The sequence below is a fragment of the Astatotilapia calliptera genome, chromosome 5 (assembly GCF_964374335.1).
Source record: "Astatotilapia calliptera chromosome 5, fAstCal68.1, whole genome shotgun sequence".
NCBI lineage: Eukaryota > Metazoa > Chordata > Actinopteri > Cichliformes > Cichlidae > Astatotilapia > Astatotilapia calliptera.
The window spans coordinates 26,594,478-26,618,914 of NC_137426.1; the positions used below are offsets into that span (position 1 = coordinate 26,594,478).

The window sequence follows — 24,437 nt, forward strand, 5'->3', positions numbered from 1 at the left end:
GAATATGTCAGAAAGTGCTGATCTACTGGGATTTAACACACAACCATCTCTAGAGTTTACAGAGAATGGTTTTAAAAAAAAAAGAAAATATCCAGTGAGCTGCAGTTCTCTGGGTGAAAATTCCTGGTTGATGCCAAAAGTTAGAGGACAATGACCAAACTGCTTTGAGCTGATAGGATGAAAAAAGTAACTTAAATAGCCATTTTTTTACAACCAAGGTATACAAAAGACCATCTCTGAACAAATGACACATTGAACCTTAAAGCAGACGGGACCACACTGGGTGCCACTCCTATCACCGAAGAACAAGAAACTGGGGCTACAGTTCAAACAAGCTCACTGGAATTGCACAATGGAAAATTGGAAAAACATTTCCCAGTCTTGATTTCTGCAGTAACATTCAGAGCATAGAGTGAGAATTTGGCATAAACAAAATAAGACCATGAATCCATCCGGGCTTATATCAATAGTTTGGGCTGCTGCTGGTGTGATGATGTGGAGGGATATTTTCCTGCACCCTTTGCTACCAACAGAGAATTATTTAAACACCGCAGTCCACCTGAGTATTGTTGTTGACCCTGTCTATCCCTTAATGATCACAGTACACCCATCTTCTGATGGCTGCTTCCAGCAGGATAACACAGGTGACAGAAAGCTCAGATTATCTCAAAGTGATTTCTTGAACCTGACAGTGATTTCATTGTGCTCAAATGGCCTCCACAATCACCACATCTCATTCCAATAGAGCTCCTTTGGGATGTGGTGGAAAGGGAGATTCACATCATGGATGCGCAGCAGCTGAATATCTAGCAACTGTTTGATGCCATCATGACAATATGGACAAAATCTCTGAGGAATGTTTCCAGCTCCTGGGTTGAATCTATGCCACAAAGGATTAAGGTAGCTCTGAAGGTGGAAAGGGTGTCCAACCCAGTATGAGTAAGGTGTACCTAATATATTGCCCAGTTAATGTATCTATGCTTTACTGCCACTGAATACATGCAATAGGAAGTTCAATGTCCAAAATAAATCAATCAACCAACAAATAAATAATACACTCAACTTCATTTCATAGAAAACATTTTAATAAAATTCCCCCAATTTCCCACTAACATACAGTAAGTTGATCAATAATGAATTCCATTTTGATGACATTCATTCTTAAACATTAAAAAGGCACATAAAACCTCCAGCACATTATTGCATTTTTCTCCTTTAAACGTTTTTTTTCTGACTCTGTTATTGCACCCCAGAAATATCCTCTCAGCCCACTGTTGACGCTCTAACCAGCTAGTGGGTGGGTTAAACAAATCAGGCAGTACTTAATTAAGCCTTGTGAGATCTTGTTTTAAAAAGTAGATAGACACTAATGATGTAACAAAATGAAGAAGGCACAAAAAAATCCCGGGATTCTGTCACTACAGTTTTTACTCTACTGCTGTTTGGACGGTAATTTGCTAGAACTTTTCTTAAAGTGCTTCAAGCCTTACTTGAGATGCTTTGTGATCGGTTAAACAATATAAAAGGCATTTTTGTACAATTAAAACTAAATACACACAAGGTGCATTATTTATATTTCGTAATTCTGTACACATGTGTTTCCTCATCCGTGTATTTCTGTGTTTATGAGGATAAAAAAAAAATAATTCTAAATCACAGTGAGGGAACTTCTGCATTGTGAGGATCCAGAGCCTCAAAGGTCTCTTCGAGGGTTCACACTTGATGATAATGATGCGGTTAAAATTGGATTTAGAACATGACAAGAGTTGGGTTGGGAGAGCGGGTAGGCAATGTGATCAACGAGTGTCCTCACAACTATAAAAAGGCCTGCGTGTGTGTGAATGTAGATATCCTGCTAAAGGCCTAGTGTCATCAGTCCCTGTCAGTACATGACAGTCTTACAAATTTACACAATCCAGGCAGACAGTCCATGACTTTGCTCCAAATGACACTGGGGTATTTGCTCTCCACTGAGCTTCTTAAACAACATTTCATATAACATGTACTTGGCATTAAAACATCACAGGCACGTAGACTTGGCATTATATTCAATTTCAAAGGCGCGTTCAGCAAAAGTGAACATCCCAGTGAAGGTACAAAATAAGGCACTCTGGGCACACGATGGAGCGGTCATGTCTGCCGGCAGCAGCAGCTGAGCTCAATGGCAATGGCACGGTGTTTCCTAAAGGGTGGACAAGATGCAGTAAGGTCAAATGGAAGCATTGAATATATAAAACTCATAATGTGGTAACATCAGTAACACAATGTGTGTTTGGTGTGTTCATAAGCCCTTTATACTTCCATAATTCTCCCTAAGCTAGTCAAAACCTGTGAGAGTTAGGGTTAATTTTACAGGCAGGTTAAAAGCACATCAAGCAGAATAAAGTACATTTAGGTACAAAATGTTTTCCCCCAGTGTCTGGTTCTCATTGTGATAGAAGAAAAAAAAAAAGCAAAGATAATGGCCTGTTTCCCGTTGGGGTTTTTTTTTGTCTTCGCTGTCGGTTTTGTCATAGCCTGCCTTAGAAAAAAATGCAAAGTAAGCCAAATGTTAAAAAGGTCAAAATGTTCATGCTTATCTACAGCCAATCCTGTTAAGCCCTATAATTATACGCAATGCACCAGTCATAAAAGGGTTAGAAGTAGCAGAAAAACAGCTGATGAATCTACAAGTCATTCAAAGAAACCTTTTGCACAAAAGACTATTAGATCACTTTTTGGATAAGAAAAAGTAATTAAAAAACCCTTTTACCCCCTACTGACAACTACACTGAAGGAAATAATTATTTGAGCCCCTGCTTAATTACTAACTTTACTCACAAAGAAATCAACAGTCTCTACTTTTTGTGATAGTTTCATTTTAATGGAGAGAGACAGAATATCAACCAAAAATCTAGAAAAAGACCTAACTTCACTAACTGCATGTCTTAGGGCTGCGGGAGGAAGATGGAGTAACCGGAGAGAACCCACGCAAACATGCAGTCCCATATGTATGTCACTGAATGAAATAAGTATTTGATCACCAAGAAAAACAGGACTTAGTCCTTCTACTTAGTAGAGAAACCCTTTAGCAAGCACAGTGGTAAGATACTCGTAATGGACTGCAATCCTGTAGCGGCTGTGGGGGTCCACCTGGTCAAGAAGGCACATGTTCAGGCCTGTCGTAGGTTTGCCAGTGAACATCTAAATGATTCAGAGAGGCTTGGGAGAAAGTGCTGTGGTCATGTGAAATTAAAATTGAGCCATTTGGCCTGTCATGAGAAATACTGACCCAAAGAACACCATCCCCACAGTCAAGCATGGAGATGGAAACATTATGCTTTGGGGTTGTTTTTCTGCTAAGAGTACAGGACAATTTCACTGCACTGAAGGCCCAATGGATGGGGCCATGTACTGAAAAATCTTGGATGAAAACTTCCTTTCTTCAGCCAGAAAACTGAAGATGAGTTTTGGATGGGTCTTTAAGCATGACAATGACCCAAAACATACCGCCGAGGCAACAAAGGAGTGACTAAAAAAGAAGCACATTAAGGTCATTTTGTGGTTTAGCCAATCTCCAGACGCCAGTGCGACAGTAAATCTGTGGAGGAAGCTGAAGCTTCCAGTTGCCAAGCAACAGCCTAGACAGCCAACTGAGCATGTCTTTGCCATGTCTTTCTTTAAAGTTTCTGTAAAGGGGAGTAGGCCGAAATCCCTCCTCAGATGTGTGCAAACCTGGTGACCAACTACAAGACACATCTAACCAGTGTGCTTGCTAGCAATGGCTTCAGTCATGTTTTGCTTGGGGGATCAACTACTTTTACCAAATTTCAGCATTTCATGTTACTATTATGCAATGCAGGGTTTTTTTTCTGTATTATTGGTTGATTGGTTAATACTCTGTCTCTCTCCACTAAAATTAAACCAACATAAAAGTGTTTGTCTTTGCAAGTGATCAAACTTACAAATTCTGCATGTGATCAAATAATTATTTCCCCCACAGTCATACAGCAATGTAGGAACTTCTGTACTGTAACCTAAAAAAATCTATATATTAAAAGCTACAGTAATACGTTTTTACATTTTTAAATAATACTCAGAATCATATTTTAGCATATAAGTAAAATACAAAAATCATGGCAAGCTTTTTTAATTATATTAAATCACTCACCTCAGTCTGGCTAAGCGTCACTGCCGTGCTGACTCATACGCTTCTTAGATTTCAGCTCTTTCAGCCAAGCAGGCGAGGAGGCACCACTGAATGTCACAGACGATATTTCGATATTTCAGTCATCTTCCCCAAAGATATCTGGATCATTTACACAACATATATATTTGTTTTGGTGAGCAGCGCTTCTTTCTGCTTACCCTTCTTCTTTGTTGCCTATGAGTGGCAGCACCCGTGTAGCTCCAGCCAGACGGGCAGGCGTGCGAGGAGAATGTGAGAGCTCCACGGAAGATGGTGCCACTTCTTCATCTTGATGTTCCTTCTCTTCGCTAGCTTTGCTTTCTACGGTTTCCTCTTTCACTGCAGTTCCTCCACCACCTGTTTTCCTTTTAAGTTGAGCCTTAAAAAAAGCAAATAAATACAAATAAGTACTTAATTTAATAAAAGAAAGACCCATTTGCATCATATTACATATATTATTAATAAAAAAAACACATTTAAAATAAATTGAAGTTGTTCTTGAATGCTTTGAGAACTTACAAGCAAGCCTGCAGGACTCATACCAGGAAACACTGGCACTCGCTGGGACGGGGAACAGACTACCTTGGGTTTAGGCTGTTCTTCCTCAGAATCTGACTCCCTTTCTTTTGCAACGGTCTCTTTTTCAACTGAAAAACACAGACACGAGTCAAAACAATTCGATATCGTCAGCTGTCTTTATACCACTGACGCTTTCACATAGAACATTACAGATACTCTAATAACCTGTGGAGTCCTGGGTCCCCCAATCCTGTGTTTCCGTCTGAGCTAACCCTGCGGTCAGCCTGCGTGACGGACGTGTTCGAATACGCCTCTTTCCCAGATCCGCCTTGGATCTTTGTGCACTGGTGTCAAGGAGAGGAGTGGAGCTCTGTACAGAGACACATATACAAAATCTAACAATAAAAAGCAAACGCACTGGCCACAAGTGTGCATTATTTATTACTAGAAAATAATTAGAAATATAAAAAGTAACTGAAATTAAATTCCTTAAGGTAACAATAAATAATAAATTATATAATATTCTGGAAGTCACATATTGAACACATTAGAAAAAAAGATTTTAAATCAGTTATGACACTGTATAAAGTCAAAGATTTCATAAACCACACTCTGTGCTTGCAAACTTCCCTTTATGACATAATGTGTAGAAGTATGGGGAAACACATCCAAAAGAAATATACAGCCAATATAAATATTACATAAAAGAGCAATAAGAATAATTAATAACACTGGCTTCAATCAGCTGTCACTCTTCGTCACTCAAAAAAAACAAAAAAAACAATTTAGTGACCTGGTTGAGTCGAAATTGTGTACAAAGCAAGACGACAGGAGTTTCGCCCAGAATTTGTTTCAAGCCAGACAAAAACGTCACGCACAGAGAGAAAATTATATGTTTAATAAGCTGGGAGAAGAGAGAGAGAAGAGAAAACACTGTGGAAAGACTGCACAGAGCCAATGACTCACTGCACAAGTTCACACAACTGTATTGAAAAAATCACGTGAATATGAGGATGAATTGGCTCCGTAAATAAGTTTTCTGTTTTGCTGAGTTCTGACTCTTGTCTTCTGGATGCCACTGTTTTCCATTATCAATGTTACGTGTACATATCTATAACTATGTGAATGTAGGCAGCGTGTATAAAGTTTAGTTGGTTTTGTTTTTGTCTTGATAACTCTCTTCAGGAGTTGATAAAATTATTTCCACAATGACGAGTTAGTGTTTATCTGTTACAAACGTCATTGATATCTTTGTTTTGTGCTTCTATCTATCTTGCCATCTATCCATGCTTCACACTACAGAAAGGCACAAGCACAAACAGATATTTTCTAAAGTAAGTTTGAAAAGTAACAACTGAATTCCATGTCACCTTTTTTGGTTGATGGCACAGGGGAAGATTTAAAAACTCACTAACCTCGGGAAAAGGGGCAAACTCTGGCTCTTTCAGATCATCGGCGGTGTCTTCAGATGAGACTTCAGGTACTTCGTCAGGGACTGGCTGTGGACTGAAGAGAACAAAAGTGTAAACAACGCTGAAGAAGAATGTTCATAGGGCATTGCCAAAATGCTTTTGGCTCATTTCAATTTGTTTTTTTGTTTTTAATTTCACCACTCCATTAAGCATATGTGCCTAACTTTGTTGACCACAAGGGGGCACAGGGAGCTCAACTTTCAAATGCCTGACAGCACATTTTAATGTGCATCTGCATTCGGTTAAGCTGTCACAAGATTTCTGTTCCTAAACACTTTCCCGAAGTCTAAATTATGACATTTGGCCAAACAAATAAAAAAATAGAAACGTTTTAAAGGCTTGAGGATTAACATTGTCATACAAGTACAACGAAAACTCAAACTACTTATTTTTTTAAATAATGCAAATGATTTCCTACCTGTTTCTTTCAGGTGTTTGTTCCCAGACTGGATCCTGCTGGTCATGAATAAGGCCAAAGTCTATCAAAGCATCGGTGTCCTTGTCTTCATTTTTTGTGGAGAAACTGTTGGTCTGATCCTGCGAGATGGACAGAAAATTTCAGGCAAATTCAAAAGGAAAACACATGCAGAAACCAGAGAAATCGTCAATTCTATTTTATTCATATAACCCAAAATCAAAACAACAAGTATATAAAGTAAAGAACCTATAGTAAGACAGAGAAACATGGGTAATTTAGAATCACCAATTAACCTAACCCCACCAACTGCATGTCTTTGGACTGTGGAAGGAGTAAACCCGCACAAACACGGGAAACGCATGCAGCTTCCACACAGAAAGGCCAGATGGTGGATTCGAACCCAGGACCTTCTTCTATGAGTCAACAGTACTAACTGGCAGATCACCATCATGCTTCCCTGCTAAATGACATATTTGGCTGAATACCTTAACTTAAATTCTAAGCTATTGCTCTGTTCATGGATTGAAAATCCTTTTTTTCAACGACCCAAATGATCCTCTACGTCATATAAATTTATGAACAAGAACTTTAAATTGTAGAGTTAAAACAAGGAGAAACTAAACTGTGTGCTGAGCCAAAACTCACCAGCTACACAGAGAGAAAGGACCAGCCAAGCATGCGTCTTTTAATGAGCCGGTCACAGAGGCTGGGCTGTCCTCAATGAACACCGGGGGCATGAACATGCGCACACAGACACACACGCACTGGCGTACACACCTTTATGCCTCAACAGAGACAAACTAAGCACACTCATGATGTCACGCCCACATGCTATACTACACACGCACACACAAGCATACACGGACGCACGCAAACATGTTCCAAACAAAAGCAACCACTTCCTCGTAAAACATTCCTGTATGCTCGCTTCATATTTTGTTGAGGGGCGCATCCCAGTGCTGAATGGCCAGACACTGTCACCTGGATACAACACAACAGTTGAGTAAACATCTCATCTCTTTTGTGAGGCCATTTATTACTCAGGACGCTCAGGGCAGCTTCATTTGCACAATGCCTGTTATCTGGCAGCATCACAGCACAAATGAATAGGCTTCTAGTGATTTTCCTATAACTACACTCCATGTTCAGATACAGAGAAAAAACAAAGTGCTTTTTTACACAAGCCTTTCCTCTGCGATGCGATTTATCCCGTGTCTGTGCCACCTTTATCACAGAGCTGCAGCTGTCACTCACAAAGTTCTAATGTTGACTAATGCTTCCCAGCTGAGTTCAATAAGAAAACAAAAGAATTTTTCAAATATGCAGTTATTCCTGTTTGGGTGAATCTTAAGTATGCAAAGGTTAGAAAAACATTTGTGCAAGAGATAAAAGAAACAGTGAGGCATTGTATCGTGTGATTTGGAGACAAAAAAGAAAAGTTACTTTAGGATGACCCCTCGTCACAAGTGGGCACCACAGCGGGTAGCTCTGCACATTTGATTTGACCGCAACCCCAAAGGGGATTCTTATCTCTGTCTGGAACGGAACCAGCAAAATTTAGCTTGTCAACCAAATGCGTAAACCGCCACACTATGGAGCCAGTTTCCTCCGTTTTAAAAATTCAAAACGAACGGCCTCGTCTTCCTACTTTGGCCATAGCTAAAGGAGTGCTCAATAAATTAGATATTAGAAACATGTTTAGAAGTTGAGCAAAGATATTGCAACTATTGCAGAGAAATGAGAGATACGTTTGTGAACTGGAAAAGTATCCAGTACTCCCGTACTCTCCTTTTATCTCTGCTTTGGTCTCCACCAACTCCCAAGGGAAATTTCTGGGATGTTCCCCACGCCATAAATTTATAGTCCAGTATTTGCCATGTCCTACGTTCAGGGTTCTTTGTTCTTTGTTTTATGCTCCCCAGTTCAATATTCTGTATACCGTGCAATGAGAAAGTCATTGCCCTCAAACATAATAACAGATTGTGCCACCCTTGGCAGAAAGAACTGCAATCAAGCATTTATGATAAGTGGCAATAAATCTTTCACATCACTGTGGAGGAATTTTACCCCACTCTTCTCTGCAGAATTATTTTAATTCAGCCACAAGGGAGGGTTTTCAAGCTTGAACAGCCTCTTTGAGGTTGTTTTTAAGGCCAAAGCATCTCAATCGCATTTTATGTCTGAATTTTGACTACATCACTCCAAATACTTCACTCTGTTTTTGTTTTTTAAGCCATTCAGAAGTGCTGGTGTGATTCGGATCATCGTCCTGGTGTATAACTCAACTCGGTTTAAGCTCCAGGGTACAAACTAACACCCGAACATTCTCCTCTGGGATTTTCTGGTAGACAGCAGAGTTCATGACTCCATCATTTACAGCAAGTGAAGTAGATGTTGTTCTGGGGTTTTTTTGTGACCTCCTGGATGCGTGTTGGAGTGATTTTGGTAAGCTGCCCACCCCTGGGAAACGGTCTTTTGCATTTACTCAGTTCATCTTTGTCCAATAATTAATTTGTTTGATAATATGAAACAATTAAGCATTTTACACAAATGTGTAAAAAATGAAGGAGTCAGAAAAGTCGCAAATTTTTTCATGGCACTGTAACTTAACTTGGGTATGCTTGGGTCAGTCTTATTCCTTACCTATGTCATATCAACCCTCTGAGGTGCACTCAGCAATCACTCCAACCCTAACCTTAAGTCTAACTTAGACAATCATCAATTAAATGAATATTCTTTTTTTTTTTTAAACCCAAGAAATCTCTTTTATCCTTCTACAAAACACAGGGTTAGATTAAGATTTAGCACTTATAGTGATTTACATCTCTGAGGGTTAAATAAATCCAGAATTCATTTTTCGGATTCTTGTTATATGCTATAGAAATCTGGTGAATAAGGAACCCTGGGCCTGTAGAATCTAGGGCACAAGGGCACTTTTGCACTGTAAGAACCAGGGATGAAATTTAATTTCCACCAAGTCCTGTTGTTGATTGGTCAGGCAAGCTAGTGTTTTTCTCAGCATTTACTAACTTTGTAAAGGTGTGTTTCTACAATAAATATCCGGCCTAACATAAATTTGCATTGTTAGATGCAAAAGCGATGCAGTGACATCGATCCTCCCTTTCCTAACATTAAGAGGATTTTTTTTATGAGCTAAATCTTTCACTGGATCCACTGCTAATATATTAAAAACATGAGGGTGCAGCTTAATTCATCTAGCAACATTTGAAGATTTAGGACAAGAACTTCTAAGTAGCACGCACACCTACTATAAAGGATAAAAGCACTACCTCTGTGTTTGCCAGTATAAAATGTGCTGCTGAGGGCGCAGGATGTGCTGCACAAGTTAGGACAGAGTCTGCTTGATTATAGTTTACCTGCATAACATTTTTGTCATGGTCACTGGAATGTATAAGGAACCTTGTTTGCAGCTAAGTGGAGAGAATAAAAGTACAACTTAATGAGGAACAATCTGATTCACAACGACTGTGAAGGAGTGTCACCACAAGAATCAAAACGACAGATCACCAGATTAAGGGAATTAAGCCGGAGAGATAATCTTTGTTTCTCCTGTGCACCCACATGTATGATAAAGTTACAGACAAATGTACATGTTATATACTTAAATATAGTGTAAACAAAATGTTTTTTGGTTCCAAAAAATGTGCAAGGATCGCTTGCAAAATCAAATATAATCTATTATAATATAATGTAATGAGATGTAATGACATACAATGATAGAAATAGGAAGAAAAAAAGGCATTAACTAAGAACGGTTAGGCTGTGAGCCAAAGGCGGCCAGCTCAAACAAAAGGCAGATGCAGATATGGAGCTGACACCCATAAATAACAACAGTTAGATAAACCTTGTCTAAGTGTGTCACACTTTGTTATTGTCCGGCGCGTTATCTCCCACATACACCACAGACAGAGAGGGAAAGGCCGTGACTGCGCACTGATAAAAAAAAGAAAATACAAGCAGGAAACTTCATCAGATATCTCTGTCCTTCCTGAAACACACTGCCACTGTGTGCTGCACTCCCTATTTACATTTGCATGGTTATCTTTTAACCCATGTCCATGGAAATTTTGAACAGGCTAATAAGTTACAGGGAGTTTTGAAGCATTTTCTAACAAAACTCGCCCTAAAAGCTTCGGCTTTGATCATTGCACACAATGATAATGGAAATTAGACAGCAAAGCCTTTAAATATAGTTACTGTAACTGTATATTTTTACTGCTTTGTGTATGTCAGCTCTTACAGAACAGGTTTTAGTGGCTTTCCTCTGCAAAGTCTTGCGACTTCTGATGGAGAAGCGATGCAGGGATCTCCTGCTGCGACTGGCAAAGCTACGGAGCGGTGACATGGCCCTCTGAAACCTTCCTCCTTCATCTCCACTTTCCTCTTCTTCATCTTCTTTATCATCCTCTTCCTCCTCCTGCTTCTCCTGGCCCCACACGAGCTCCAGAGCCCCTTGCAAGGACCGACGTAGGCTGCCCACCCAGCCCGCCACCTGCAGCTGGGCGGCCGACAGTTTTCCTTCAAAGTACTGCATGCTTGAAAAGCTCACACAGCTGGCTGCACTGACAGCAGGGTCACCATGGGAACCGGTTCAACAGAGAAACTGAGGTTCAACTTTATTAGAGATGAAAGGATTTTGCGGGTGAGTCAGAAAGCTGGCTCTGCGATCCAGCTGTCTGTTGATATTTCAGAAGGTATGCACAGGAAAAGTTATATTTTGTAGAAAGAACTTTTCTGACATCACAGAAGACAAAACGTAGTCCATCTGTCATTTGAAATGGATGCTTCCTCTCTCTGCATATTTTTACGACTCAGCTTACCCGAACTTCCTGGAATAGTCTACAATTTGCCGTCAGTGAAGAAGTAAATAGTCCAGCCAGCCATGTGTTTGCAGTGTGACGACACTATTCCACTGTCACATTAACTATGATTGATGTGAGACAGCGGCATCCTAAAGAAAGAGCTTCCCATCATTGATTAAGCATCGATTTAAAAGACAAACCGACTGAAGCCTGCTTCAAAAACTCCTCTCTGTCGTCACTTGGGAAGCAAAAAGAGCTTCGAAGGTTTCAGTCTAAAGTTGGCAATTTACATCCTTTTATCTCTTTGACTAAAACCTCTTTGACTAAACCTACCCACGTACTTCCGAGTTCACAAAAACAGGAAGAAAAAAAAAATCACATGGGAAGCATCTGACACTCCAAACATCCAAAGGCAAGTACAGAGAGACAGATCACCCCTTTATCACCGTCAGACCTGAGTGATTTCACAGAACGTCAACACAAAGCGGAGGTCTGTGCTCGGATGTGGAAAATCCCGAGGGAAGTAGGAAAGGTGCGGCCTGGCTGGGCCAAGGTGCTTTCTGTACCTCCCTCTGCCGGTCTCATCCGTAGGTAAATGCAGGCAATGAATGAGCCAGGTTTTTGTGAGAGGAAAAGGCAAATGAAGCAGCAGAAAACACACAGACAGTAGACGTGAACTTTCTTGTCTCTGGATTAGACCGTCCTCTTTGTGTGCCAGAGAGTGTGTTTGTGTGTGAGGGAGGGGGGATGACAGGCTCTCTCTCAAAACAGGGTGGAGAGATTGAGAGACAGAGACAGAAAATGAGAGCAGACATGGGGCACCATGTATGGTCATTCTCACATCCTGCTCTGCTGGAGAGACCCAAAAGAGGGCATGCTGACCACACAGCACCTAGGCTCTTCTTACCATCACATCCTGCCATCATCTGCTCATCTTTCTTTCAATCAGAAGCCTGACTGAGGGTGCACGATCAGCTGCACACCTTGTGTTTGCCTAGTAAACATTTTCTCCAGTATGCTTTGTCTAAAAATGAAAAGCTTTTTGTCAGTTTTCAGGTTGGCATTATTGCATCAAAAGGGAAAGAAAAGAAGAAAACAAACGATTACACTTATGAAAACATATAGTTTAGTGTTACAGAGGTCTTTTACTTTTAGCTGATTTTCAGGTGCCTTATATGAGATAAAGTTCACCATTTCTGCAGCACACAGTGAGGAAGTGCAAAGTCAAAGAGCAGCAGCGCCACTCAGTGGTGCAAATAAGAATGTACTCACACAGACAGACAAGCAAAGCCCCTTTACAGCACTCAAGTGGTTGCATACATTGCCCTGTATGTCATAGGTTATGTATGGTAAGGTTTGCTTGCTACAGCACTGACAGAGCAAACACACACTCACAGTCCAGGGTTGGTTCACTGTTTTCATTAAGTCTGCAAAAATGTTGCATGTTCAAACAGGCGGTGAGCCCATCTGTCTTAAATGTCATATCTCTGGCAGCCCTGCTCTCATTAAGTGCAGCTCTGCTCTGTTCACCTGGAATTTGTTGGGTTTGCTGCCTTTATTTTTTTTAAATGCTGTGTCAAAATTGAACATCTGTTCACTTTGCTATCTACTTGACCTGTCACCTCCAATCTCAATTATAAAAGAAGAAGTTTGGACACTGTCTAAGAAGTTAGTAGGAAAAGAAAAACTTAGATTCAAACAAAAAGTAACACAAAGACAAAACATAAAAGGTTGATGCAGGTAAAATGTATGCAATAATATAAATGATTAAAAAAAGACCATCTAAGACAAAACTGTGAGGTGCAAAGAATAGCAGCCGTTCACTACTATTAAGGCAACAGTTCAGCTATGTGAGAATAATATTTCACAATATAAAATTGCATAACAATAAGTTTCTCTCATGAGTCATTAGAGAAAAACACAACATGGATTCAGGAGCAGCTCTGAAAACAACAATGTCAAACCAAAGTCTCCGATTTGCATAAAAATTTCATGGTACAACGTTTGAATATGTAATAATTGCTATAAATACGTATTGAAATATATTTTCAATATGTATTTTTTTTGCCCAGTGAAATTTGCAGCAATGTTTAAATTCTAATATCTAAAAAGATAAAAGCCTGAAAATGTATCTTACCATGAAAATTAATTACAATGTGTAATTTGGGCCAGATACATCAAAAATGTGAGTATTAGGTAGTTAAAATATGGAAAATATGTAAAGCCCTATATTTGAGCACACACACTAATAAAGCTCACATTGCAAAAGACAAGTAGTCCTAATGTCTGAATGGTTTATAGTTACTTATCATAATACTGTAAAATAAAACATATAAAACTCTTTTTAACATGAAAAAAAACAAAGAAAGTGCTACTTTCACTCAACTTTCATCCTGACTTGAGCAAATATTATAATTTGTACAACAAAAACAAAATTATACAAAAAAAATGATTTTAATGTACCGGTATATGTGCATATTTTTCACCTCTGAGACCTTCTCTACCCATTTCAAGACCTGCTGCTCTGAAGCAGGCTAATCATTCAGGTTATTCCAGGTATTAAAACGCAACAATGTAGCATATTCATACATATTAGTTACAATTCTTGCGGCCTTCATTCACACAGTTAGCATACAGATTGCCTCTTTATATTTTAAGTACCCAATTATCTTTTTTTCAAATGTATCCATTCCAAATTACAGATCCTGATTCATTTTGATACTGAGAAAATCTTTCATCTTTAATAGTTTTTCAAATATTCATGTTCAAACACTGCCTCAGATTTCAAAAAACGTGCCTGAAAGTGGGTCGACTAACCTTTTTTTCCAAAAGATATATCCTGAAAAGTAGTTGATATATGAAACTAAACTTTCACAGCACTCATTACACATGTTCAAACTTTGGACAATAAATCTTTTATGTAAATCAGAGATGACTGAGCAAATTTGAGATGGAATGACCCAACAGTCAGCGAACATAGATTGCAGCTGCGTTCACAAGCTCGCTTATTATGAACTAACGAGCAGTGGAACAGTTTGTGGTCTGACCAATCGAAATGTGATATTTTATCAGGAGACAGTCTGTGCACCTGTGACGCATTAGTGCATCATATACCTTATTTCAGCAAGACAAACTCACACGTGTTGTGAAACAGGACACATAGACATGTGAAATCAAACACATCGAAGCATTTTTGGAACAACTAAACTTGGCGAACTAAAACTTCAAACTGCAAACTGTAAAGTGATCATGTTTATTTGCAGACGTCAGTCTTGCACTGCAGCTGTTCTGCGACTTCATTGTCTCTGAATGTCAACTCAATACTCAATCACTTTTAATCACTTTTACACTGAGGGTTAGATAAGTGCAATACCAAATCTATTGATAATGACTCAGCATTATGACTGAAGAAGATATGACTGTCATTTCTTTGCCTCTTCTCTTTAATGGATAGCACAGTAGTGCAGAGTGGACAGGAAAGTGGAGGCAGAAACAAAACTTTCTTTCCAGCTTTTGTGTTAAACTATGCAACTGATGCCATTATTTTTGCTACATACACAACTTCAATGTTAATTGCCTCACAAAATTCTCAGTAAAAGAGAATATAAATGCTTTTGTTTGCAAAACGCTGAACTACACCTTTAGGCAGCACTTCATATTACATAATCGTGTAAACTAACATCTTCACTACCAACCGAATTTGCTTGCAATGTGGTAATATGACAAGACGTGTGAAATAGAAACACATGACCCATTATCTGACGGGTTATAGCCCTATGGCCCACATCATCACACAGCACACTCTTAAGTAACACACACCTGCCTTACACTCTCCACACATTCATACCAAACCTTCTTCCTCGTAACATGCGTCTTTAAAATGTTTGCGATGCTTCTACTTAAAAATGTTTCTTGCAAACTGAAAGCAGAAGACACAGAAGATAGACAGCTTCTGGAAACACACACAGGAAGTGTAACCCATCTTTCTGCCGTCAAAACTTCGCACTGTCATCGCACTTCTATTCTGATCTCGCGCTTACCACAATGAATGGCAGTAATTTTAAGAGCAGAAACATTGAAACGTGCACATTAGCAGTTTACCTCGCCCTAGCCTTCTTTGATGTTTCTCGCTGTAATAAAACAAGTAATCACTTCGGGGGGGGGGGGGGGGTACTATTGAGATATGTTTATGTTTATGTTGCCTTCAGAAAACAGTACAGTAATTTCCCTGAGAATTAACAGTATCATTTCCTGGACCCAGCCTTACTTTATAAGGCAGTTATATAAGGATAGTTAAAATGAAGGAGTCTCCCCAGCTGTGTTAACATGAGTAATACAAGTACACGCACACACACTAACACAGTCATGAGTTCTTAAGCTGTGACTTAACCACACTGAAGCAAGTACGACAAGATATTTCTCTCCTTGTCTTACAGGAATGGCAAAATGCTGGTGCAGGTGAGGTGTGTATGGCTGCCTGGCTGATGTGATTCATTGACAAAATAACCACATTTACTAGTGGTGCACACCCCTGCTTCTGTTCCTAACCTCACCCTTTCTGCATAAGTGAACAGTTGGAGCTTTCATATAACCATAGTGATGTCCACAAAACAAAAATCTAATCAAGCGTGACAGAAATACAAATATAGCTAGAACCTAACCAAATAGGGCTCACCTCTTGGTTGTCTTCTTCCATCTCGTCCTCATCCTCGGTTTCTGTCTCCTTCTCCTCTTCCTCCTCCTCCACATCTAGAGAGATGAGCTGCTCCTCTTTCTTTACATCTACAGAGATGAGCTTCTCCTCTTTCTTCATGTCTAGAGAGATGAGCTGCTCCTCTTTCTTTACATCTACAGAGATGAGCTGCTCCTCTTTCTTCACGTCTAGAGAGATGAGCTGCTCCTCTTCTGGCTCATCTTTTATCTCCTCCACCCATTCTCTCTCCTGCAAAGGAGGTGTATTCGGACACTGCTCTGGTTTTTCCATTTTGTCTTCCTTGGCTCTCTCAGTTTTGACGTCCACAGGCACCAGTCCCTTCACTTCCTCTATATCCAGAAAGTCATCCCAACTACGGAAAACTGGACTGCTTTCTGTTATACGCCGTGAGATCACTTTTATCGGTTTGACTGAAAAATCATCAAATTCTATGTTGATCGGATTCTGTTTGACCGAGAAGTCATCATAAACCACATCCATCAGATTCTCTGTGGGCCCAGAGGTGTTTGGTGAGGGGGAATGTGGTGATTTTGACTCCTGAGGCCAATCTTCAGATTCAAAATAGTTTAGATGAGGCTTTGATCTGCGCACCAAACTCTCCTCTTGCATGTTGTTCAACCCAGATTGCTTTGTTTCTCTCTCGTCCTCTAGTCTTTGCTTTTCTTTGAGTTGGTCTGCCTGCCTTCTTTCCAGTTCCTCTTGCATTTTTCTCTCCTGCTCCTGCTTCTCTAGTCTTTCTTTCTCAATCTTCATCTTTCTTTCCTCTTCCCTTCTCTCCTCTTCTTTCTGTTTTTCTATGAGCCTCTTCCTCTCCATCTCTGCCTCTTTTTCCTGCTGGATTTTCATCTCCAACTCCAGTTTTTCTTTCTCAATCTGCCTCCTTTCCTCTTCCTTTCTCTCCTCTTCTTTCTGTTTTTCTAACAGCCTCTTCCTCTCCATCTCTGCCTCTTTCTCCTGCTGGATTTTCATTTCCAGCTCCAGTTTTTCTTTCTCAATCTTCCTCTTTCTTTCCTCTTCCCTTCTCTCCTCTTCTTTCTGTTTTTCTAACAGCCTCTTCCTCTCCATCTCTGCCTCTTTTTCCTGCTGGATTTTCATCTCCAACTCCAGTTTTTCTTTCTCAATCTGCCTCCTTTCCTCTTCCTTTCTCTCCTCTTCTTTCTGTTTTTCTAACAGCCTCTTCCTCTCCATCTCTGCCTCTTTCTCCTGCTGGATTTTCATTTCCAGCTCCATTTTTTCTTTCTCAATCTTCATCTTTCTTTCCTCTTCCTTTCTCTCCTCTTCTTTCTGTTTTTCTAACAGCCTCTTCCTCTCCATCTCTGCCTCTTTCTCCTGCTGGATTTTCCTCTCCTGTTCCCTTCTTTTTCTCTCTTCATCCTCCTCCTGTTTCAGCTTTAGCTCTTTATCTCTCTCTTGCGCTTCTTTTAGTCTCTGTCTTTCTCTTTCCTTCCTCAGTCTCTCCTCTTCCTTTAGCCTCTCCCTTTCCTTCTCCTCCATCTCTTGTTTAATTTGCTCCTCTTTCTGCCTTGCCCTCTCCTCTTCCTTAAGCCTGAGCTCTTCCCTCTGTCTTTCCCTTTCTTTTTCCTTCTCTTCTTCCACTCTTTTCTGCTCCTGTTCTAGCTGAAGCCTTGCTTGTTCCGTCTCCTCTGCTCGCCGCTGTTCTTCAAATTTCAGATGTTTCAGTCTTTCTTCTTCTTGCTGTTGACTCTCATCATGTTTTTTCTGAAAAATTTCTACTCTTTTATAGACAGGCACTAAATCAGGGACTTTCTTTTCAGCTGTAACTCCAGGACTCTCCTCCTCCTCCTCCTCCTCCTCTTCTTCTTCTTCTTCTTCTCCTCCTTCTTCTTCTTCTCCTTCTTCTTCTTCTCCTTCTTCTTCGTCTTCAGTGTCAGAATCAGAATCCGAGCCTAGGATCAGTGGAGGCCCACCATCATCACTCTGCACGGTGCCAAAGCGAACAGAGCGACGTTTGACATTGTCCCTCTTTGGTACATCTTCACTCAAGTTAGGGGTGCGCAACTGGACGTCAACCTCTGTTGATTTGTTCGCCTCTTGTGGGCTCTCTGCAGCACTTTCCGATGATTTCTTTTCAGTTCGAACACCTTTTAGCATTTCTGTTGGGGACTTTGTTGGTTGTTCAACAGGAGAGACCTTTGACGGGAGGTCCACAGTCGGACTCTGCGGCATTTCTTCGGCAGAAAGTCTGAGATTTGAAGTTTTTGGTGTTTTCACTTCTGTTGGAGAAGTTGCGGGCTCAAAGCTGTGGAGGAGAGAGCAATCATAGCTTTTCATTGTGAACAACAGAGTTTTAATGACGTTTTGTTCTTGTTTTGTTTTGGGGGCTTTTTGTTCTCAACATTCAAGAGTCACTGAGCTGATAGCTAGGTGTCCTGTTACATATAGCAGTCATTTTGTAGGCAGATAAAAAACAGCAAACCCTGCTCTAATGTGATTGGTCTATACCACATGACTACAAACACAAACAAGAAAACTTCTGGTAGGTTGTTTCTAGAGATTAACATGAAAGTAACAGACAACAACTAGACCTAGACCTACAACAGAAGATTGACACCACCCTGTGTGTACGTCTGTCTGTACATTAAATACAAAGCAAATGTTTAGCTTAGTGTAGCGCTGGGGGAACCGGCCTATTTGCACCCTGGAAGTTCGCGAAATAACACCTTGCGCGTCGCTTTTAACCAACACAAAAAGTCAACTTTAATGTTAACAAAGTTTTACAGAGAGCAGTGGATCTAATGCTTATTCAGACCAGTGACTTCCACGAGTCTTCATTGGTTTGCTGGCAGCCTCATAGGAATCCAGGAAGCATGTGACATATTTATGACACCCAGCATAAGGGCAAAGAGAGGTATATATCTAATCCAGCTGTCAGTGAGAGCATAAATTACCTGGAAATTGTGAGCATTTACTTAAAAGGTCTGATTTCAACATGAGTAAAAAAACAAGGTTTTTACTTATCCACTCAGTGACTGGTCACTTAAATAGTCTTGATGGCATTTCCACACAGTCAGCAGTGCTTCAGAGATAATAATGCGTATTCAGTACATGGAGTAGTAGTTCCACTGAAAACTTCTGACAGTGAAAACTCTCAAAAATATAGTCAAGATGCAGATTTTCTGAAAGATTCATTTCCCTAAATGTTATTTAGGAAACTGTAAGCAAACACAACTAAAATCCCATTAACATCCACTATAGGGAATGGCTAAATACCTGAAGCTATGTGCAGACAGCTGGATGTCTAATCTCAAACCTCACACACTTCGGTAGCTTAGTTTGCTTTCTTATCTAACCTTGGTTATTTAAGGACATAAATCTGGCTGCAACATCGATACTGCAGCAGCATTTTTCATTTACCACGCCCGGATTACTTTCCAAACACACTGAACACGGAGGAGCATCAAGAGAGCAACACAAACTTTCCTTCCTCAACAGTTCTAGACTTGCACTCTTGCTACAGCTGCTCACAGAAACCAGAAACTGGGGCCGTGCTTTCTGTCTAAATAAGAAATGCCTGTATGTCCTCGTAAATCCAAACCACTAACATAAAGAAAATCTAAATCAAGAGAAACCACATACAATCACACACCCACATAAAAAGTTTTTTATCCAACATTTGCTCACCCAAATCAACAAATGAATCACATTTAAGGTTAAGGCTTCCTAGACACAAAGTCATAAATCATCTACATCTGACCAACGAAGATAGGCTTTGGGATTTGAACCTGTGCTTGCAAATGAATGCTCACTTCCTTTTCTTTGTGTCTAATCTTGTCACTGCACACAAACTGCAGAGCCTTACTCACCTTCTGGAGCGTGCTCGGGATGTAGCCGGAGGCTTCTTCTCCATCTTTGGACCCTCAGAAGTTGTTTCTGCAGCCCAATTTTTGATGCGCTCCTTCACCCCTCCTATACCGGTTAAGATTTCCGGTTCATCCCTCTTCGGCATGGCCTCCGGCCTCGACGCAGAGTCAAACAGTTGACTGATTCTGTTTTTAATGCTGTTTCCCCCGGTGTAGTCCTCTTTCACTCCACCGTCATCGCTCTCTCTGTTTGAAGGCTCTGGAGATGCCTGCTTCGGCTCCGGCGATGCCTGCTTCGGCTCCGGCGATGCCTGCTTCGGCTCCGGCGATGCCTGCTTCGGCTCCGGCGATGCCTGCTTCGGCTCCGGAGATGCCTGCTTCGGCTCCGGCGATGCCTGCTTCGGCTCCGGAGATGCCTGCTTCGGCTCCGGAGATGCCTGCTTCTGCTCCGGAGATGCCTGCTTCTGCTCCGGAGATGCCTGCTTCGGCTCCGGAGATGCCTGTTTCTGCTCCGGAGATGCCTGCTTCGGCGATGCCTGCTTCGGCTCCGGCGATGCCTGCTTCTGCTCCGGAGATGCCTGCTTCTGCTCCGGAGATGCCTGTTTCTGCTCCGGAGATGCCTGCTTCTGCTCCGGAGATGCCTGCTTCTGCTCCGGAGATGCCTGTTTCTGCTCCGGAGATGCCTGCTTCGGCTCCGGAGATGCCTGCTTCGGCTCCGGAGATGCCTGCTTCTGCTCCGGCGATGCCTGCTTCTGCTCCGGAGATGCCTGCTTCTGCTCCGGCGATGCCTGCTTCGGCTCCGGAGATGCCTGTTTCTGCTCCGGCGATGCCTGCTTCGGCTCCGGAGATGCCTGCTTCGGCTCCGGCGATGCCTGCTTCTGCTCCGGAGATGCCTGCTTCTGCTCCGGCGATGCCTGCTTCGGCTCCGGAGATGCCTGCTTCGGCTCCGGAGATGCCTGCTTCGGCTCCGGCGATGCCTGCTTCTGCTCCGGCGATGCCTGCTTCGGCTCCGGAGATGCCTGCTTCTGCTCCGGCGATGCCTGCTTCGGCTCCGGAGATGCCTGCTTCGGCTCTGGAGATGCCTGCTTCTGCTCTGGAGCAGGAGATGCTGGCTTATTTGAATCACGTTTGGTGTTGTGTGTGGAGATAGCTATGGTAGGCTGGGGGGGCAGAGAAAGACCGCCTGACTCAAACTTCGAGGTGAGCTCCATGGACAGACGCTTCCTAGCACCACCCCAACTAAATGTTTCATCGGTTGAAGAGGCTCCATCGCTACCTGAGTGATTCCGCATTTTGACAACAGAAGCTCGAGCTTCATCTTCCTTCGCTTTTCCGTTGTTCTGCTCTGAATTAGTTGCAACATCTCCAGAAGCTTTGTCGTTTGTTTGGATGATGTCTTTCTGGACGAGCTCAGTTTTCTTTGTCTCTTCGGGCCGACTGGTTTGTGAGGCTGTTTTTCCTACACTAGAGTCACGAGTTTCCTCTTTACCTGCTTCACTAGCTTTGGTTGTTGTTGGGTGACTTTTGGGAAGCTCACTTTGAGAGCCTGGTTTGGCATTTGAGGTGACAGCCGGCTGAGATGTTTTTTGAGCACGAGGGGTCAAAGGCTCTGAGTTTTGAATTTTCGACGTAGCGGGGAGCGTCTTTGGGGCATGAATGGAGCGGATGGTGGTATTCTTCTGCAAAGAGAAGGGCTTGGGAGCGAGGCCAGGTTTGGGGGCCAGCGGTGGCTTGGGTTTCGACATGACCCTAGTCTTGGAAGCCTCGACGGAGCTCTCCATGGCCGAGTTGCTGAAACAGGACGAGTGAAGAACAGAACATGTTTATCCACAGCAAACTCCAAATTTCCATTAATGAAAACCCATTTCATACTCAGAACAGAAAAAGCCAGTCGGTTATGTTGTCACAAAGAAGACAGGAATGGTCTGGTTTGTCTAGATTTTTTAAAGTGCATTACTCTACTACAGAAGCAAAGAGAAACTAATCAATCATTCTGAACAAACATCAGCCACTATTTAAAAAAAAGTCTTCCTGCCACTCGCTTTAATATTTTTTCCCTCAGGTTTCAGTCTTTGATTTGGTCTTTTGATAACATAAAATGCACTGAACCTTTCCTTGATTGTTTCTCTTTTTCTCCAGCTAAAATTAAAATAGTTAAATGGTAAGACTCTCACACACAGTGAAGCTCTGACAGCGTGTGATGACTCATCTTGACTGAGGATGTTTAGTGGTACGTAAAATGGGAAACTAAAATTAACTGATTGAGAATGAGCAAGATAAACTGCTCTGAACAGGTCCAAGTGATAACATTTACAAATGTTAAGTATTACACAACGATGAAAGTGCCAAGCATTGAGGGAACACCTGAAAGGAAAAGTAATCAAGATCAAAACAGGCAAGCAGGGAACAGGCCTGGTGAACCGTACCATACATCTATAATACAATCTACAACTCTGGCACAGTCAAAACCCGGAGCTGGCATTGATCTGAAACCACTAAAAGATAAACAAACTGCAACTGTCCTGAGCAACCTGTCACATGAGCACTTTGACCAACAGAAATGGCCTCCCTCCCTCCCCACTCACAAAAAAAGGGCCAAATTTACACACCGTGTGAAAAAGATAACAGTAATACAATATGTGACCAAATCTGCTACACTAAATACCACAGGCATTGTGTGCAGCATGTCATCTGGTTTGTCCTGTAAGACTAAAACCGGTAACTCCACACCCTGCAGTTTTAACACTCTCAACACTAACTAGTACAGCTTGAGAAAGAATAGAAAATGCTCATAGAGCATTGTTATCAATCTGCAGCTGGTTTGCATAAACTGTTTAGATTCCAAACAGCAGTTTTCAGTATGTGTGCACTTAGGTATTTTTACATGGGATATGCAATTTACTTTTTTTCTTCTTTGCTACACTTCTTAAACACAACACCTCTAGGTGTGCAAGATATTGTGTAATGAAATCAGGTTGGACTACAGCTGTGTGCACCACCCAATGATTTTTTTTAATTTTGTTTTTAAGTGTCTAGTTTGTTTCTACCCCTCCTCTATTTTCCCAGCAGCTAAATTCCTAAGAAACAAACACTCTGGAGGAGAGAAGGCTTTCAGCCCTTGCTTTTGTCAGTTATTTTCGATGGTTTCTGCAGAGCTCGGTCTCCTGTAGCACTTTGCTTGCAGGCTTTTAACTTTCTTTATCTCTGTTTGCCTTTAGTGCCCCCGTTGTCGTGTCAAGGCCACACTGGCTGCCTTTAGTTTTTATGTTTAGGTCAATTTATTCTCCCCAGTGATGCTGTGAGAGCGCGCTTACTTCGACGTCAGTTTGGTCTCAAAGAGCCAATCGAAACGACTTCACCAGCTAAACCAGCGTTATATCCCTGTGTTTCATTTCGAGTTGTTAATAAGTTACTAGTAGACGCGTCAATAGTGAACTCCGAGCCGGTGTCCGGCTCTGGGTCCTCTCAAAGTGGACAAAGAAAGGCGATATAAGCGAAATGAAAGAGTGATCCGAGCTTGTGTGTTCTGGACACAGCTCTTAAGTAAGGATGCGAGGACTGATAATGAGGATGTAGGTCAGCCAAATTATTTCACAAAGCTTGGAAAACACCCATTACACTGTCACAAAGGTTGTGCACCTGTCCCTAAACTTACCCCTTCCCATTATTAAGATAACAACATAAGCACTTAGCTTTTTATAAAGTTTTCTTTCAATCTTTTTGCGTGCAAGTGTGTGTTTACCTTTCGTCTTCACGAAGTCATAAAGATGGAAGGGGGGAAGGAAGCGGGAAGAAGATATAAAAGAAAACTGTTCCTCCGTTTCCCGTGATCGTCTCGCCTGCCGAGCTGTTGTCAGACCAAGTGTGTGTGTGTGTGTGTGTACGTGTGTGTGTTTTCAGCTCATTCACACCAACAAGACGTCAGCCAACTCATACACCCAGCAGACACTCCCTCCACCCGCCTCACAGTCCGAGCCACGCTGCCTCCAGCGAAAACACCAGGAGACCGGAAGAAGCGTGTGTGCACTTCAAAATAAAAGTGCATTAACAGGAGTCGGGCCCGGAGAGGTTGTTTGGCTGAAATATATGTTTTTGTTTGAGTATGAAAGCAGAGCTGACAGTAAGAAGTGCTGGTTAAAGTCTTTCACATTTGGATCCACAAAGAAAAAATATTATCGAGTTTTGAAATTATTAAAACCACAAAAATCTTTATGTGACATAATATGCTAACATCATTTTATATTTCACTGCTTTGCAGCCTAATAGCTTATTAAATTAAATTAGTATTAGTATTAAATTAAATAGGCGACATTTTACTAGCCTGTAAAAGGAGCGTCTCGTGAGTTAAATGGGAAATTTCTTTGCTTAAAGCTTCTGTGGAATAATTTTTCGTACTCTATTTTTTCCTTTTAATACTCTGACCTAGTGTTAGCTTCCTGTGTGGCTTAAGAATTGTAACAGGTAAGATAAGTTTTAGGACTCTGAGATTTAAGGAACGGGAA

The 24,437-nt window shown here is 41.4% G+C and overlaps 1 protein-coding gene across 2 annotated transcripts; it reads right to left on the reverse strand.

Annotated features, from left to right (window-relative positions):
* Nucleotides 1-1,063: 1,063 nt before the first annotated feature.
* Nucleotides 1,064-23,838, reverse strand: LOC113022754 (uncharacterized). 2 transcript variants are annotated; one of them, XM_080301394.1, is made up of 11 exons: nucleotides 23,678-23,838; nucleotides 19,939-21,726; nucleotides 17,040-18,374; nucleotides 16,076-16,916; nucleotides 6,578-6,696; nucleotides 6,103-6,193; nucleotides 4,913-5,057; nucleotides 4,688-4,815; nucleotides 4,348-4,547; nucleotides 4,151-4,236; nucleotides 1,064-2,182 (listed from the first exon to the last, which is right to left on the reverse strand). In XM_080301394.1, exons 2-10 carry the CDS (start codon nucleotides 21,714-21,716, stop codon nucleotides 4,161-4,163), a joined length of 4,713 nt encoding a protein of 1,570 aa, XP_080157520.1. In that variant the 5' UTR covers nucleotides 21,717-21,726; nucleotides 23,678-23,838; the 3' UTR covers nucleotides 1,064-2,182; nucleotides 4,151-4,160. The 2 variants fall into 2 exon arrangements, with proteins under 2 accessions (XP_080157520.1, XP_026024289.2); XM_026168504.2 differs by having other exon boundaries at nucleotides 16,076-18,374.
* Nucleotides 23,839-24,437: the final 599 nt, after the last annotated feature.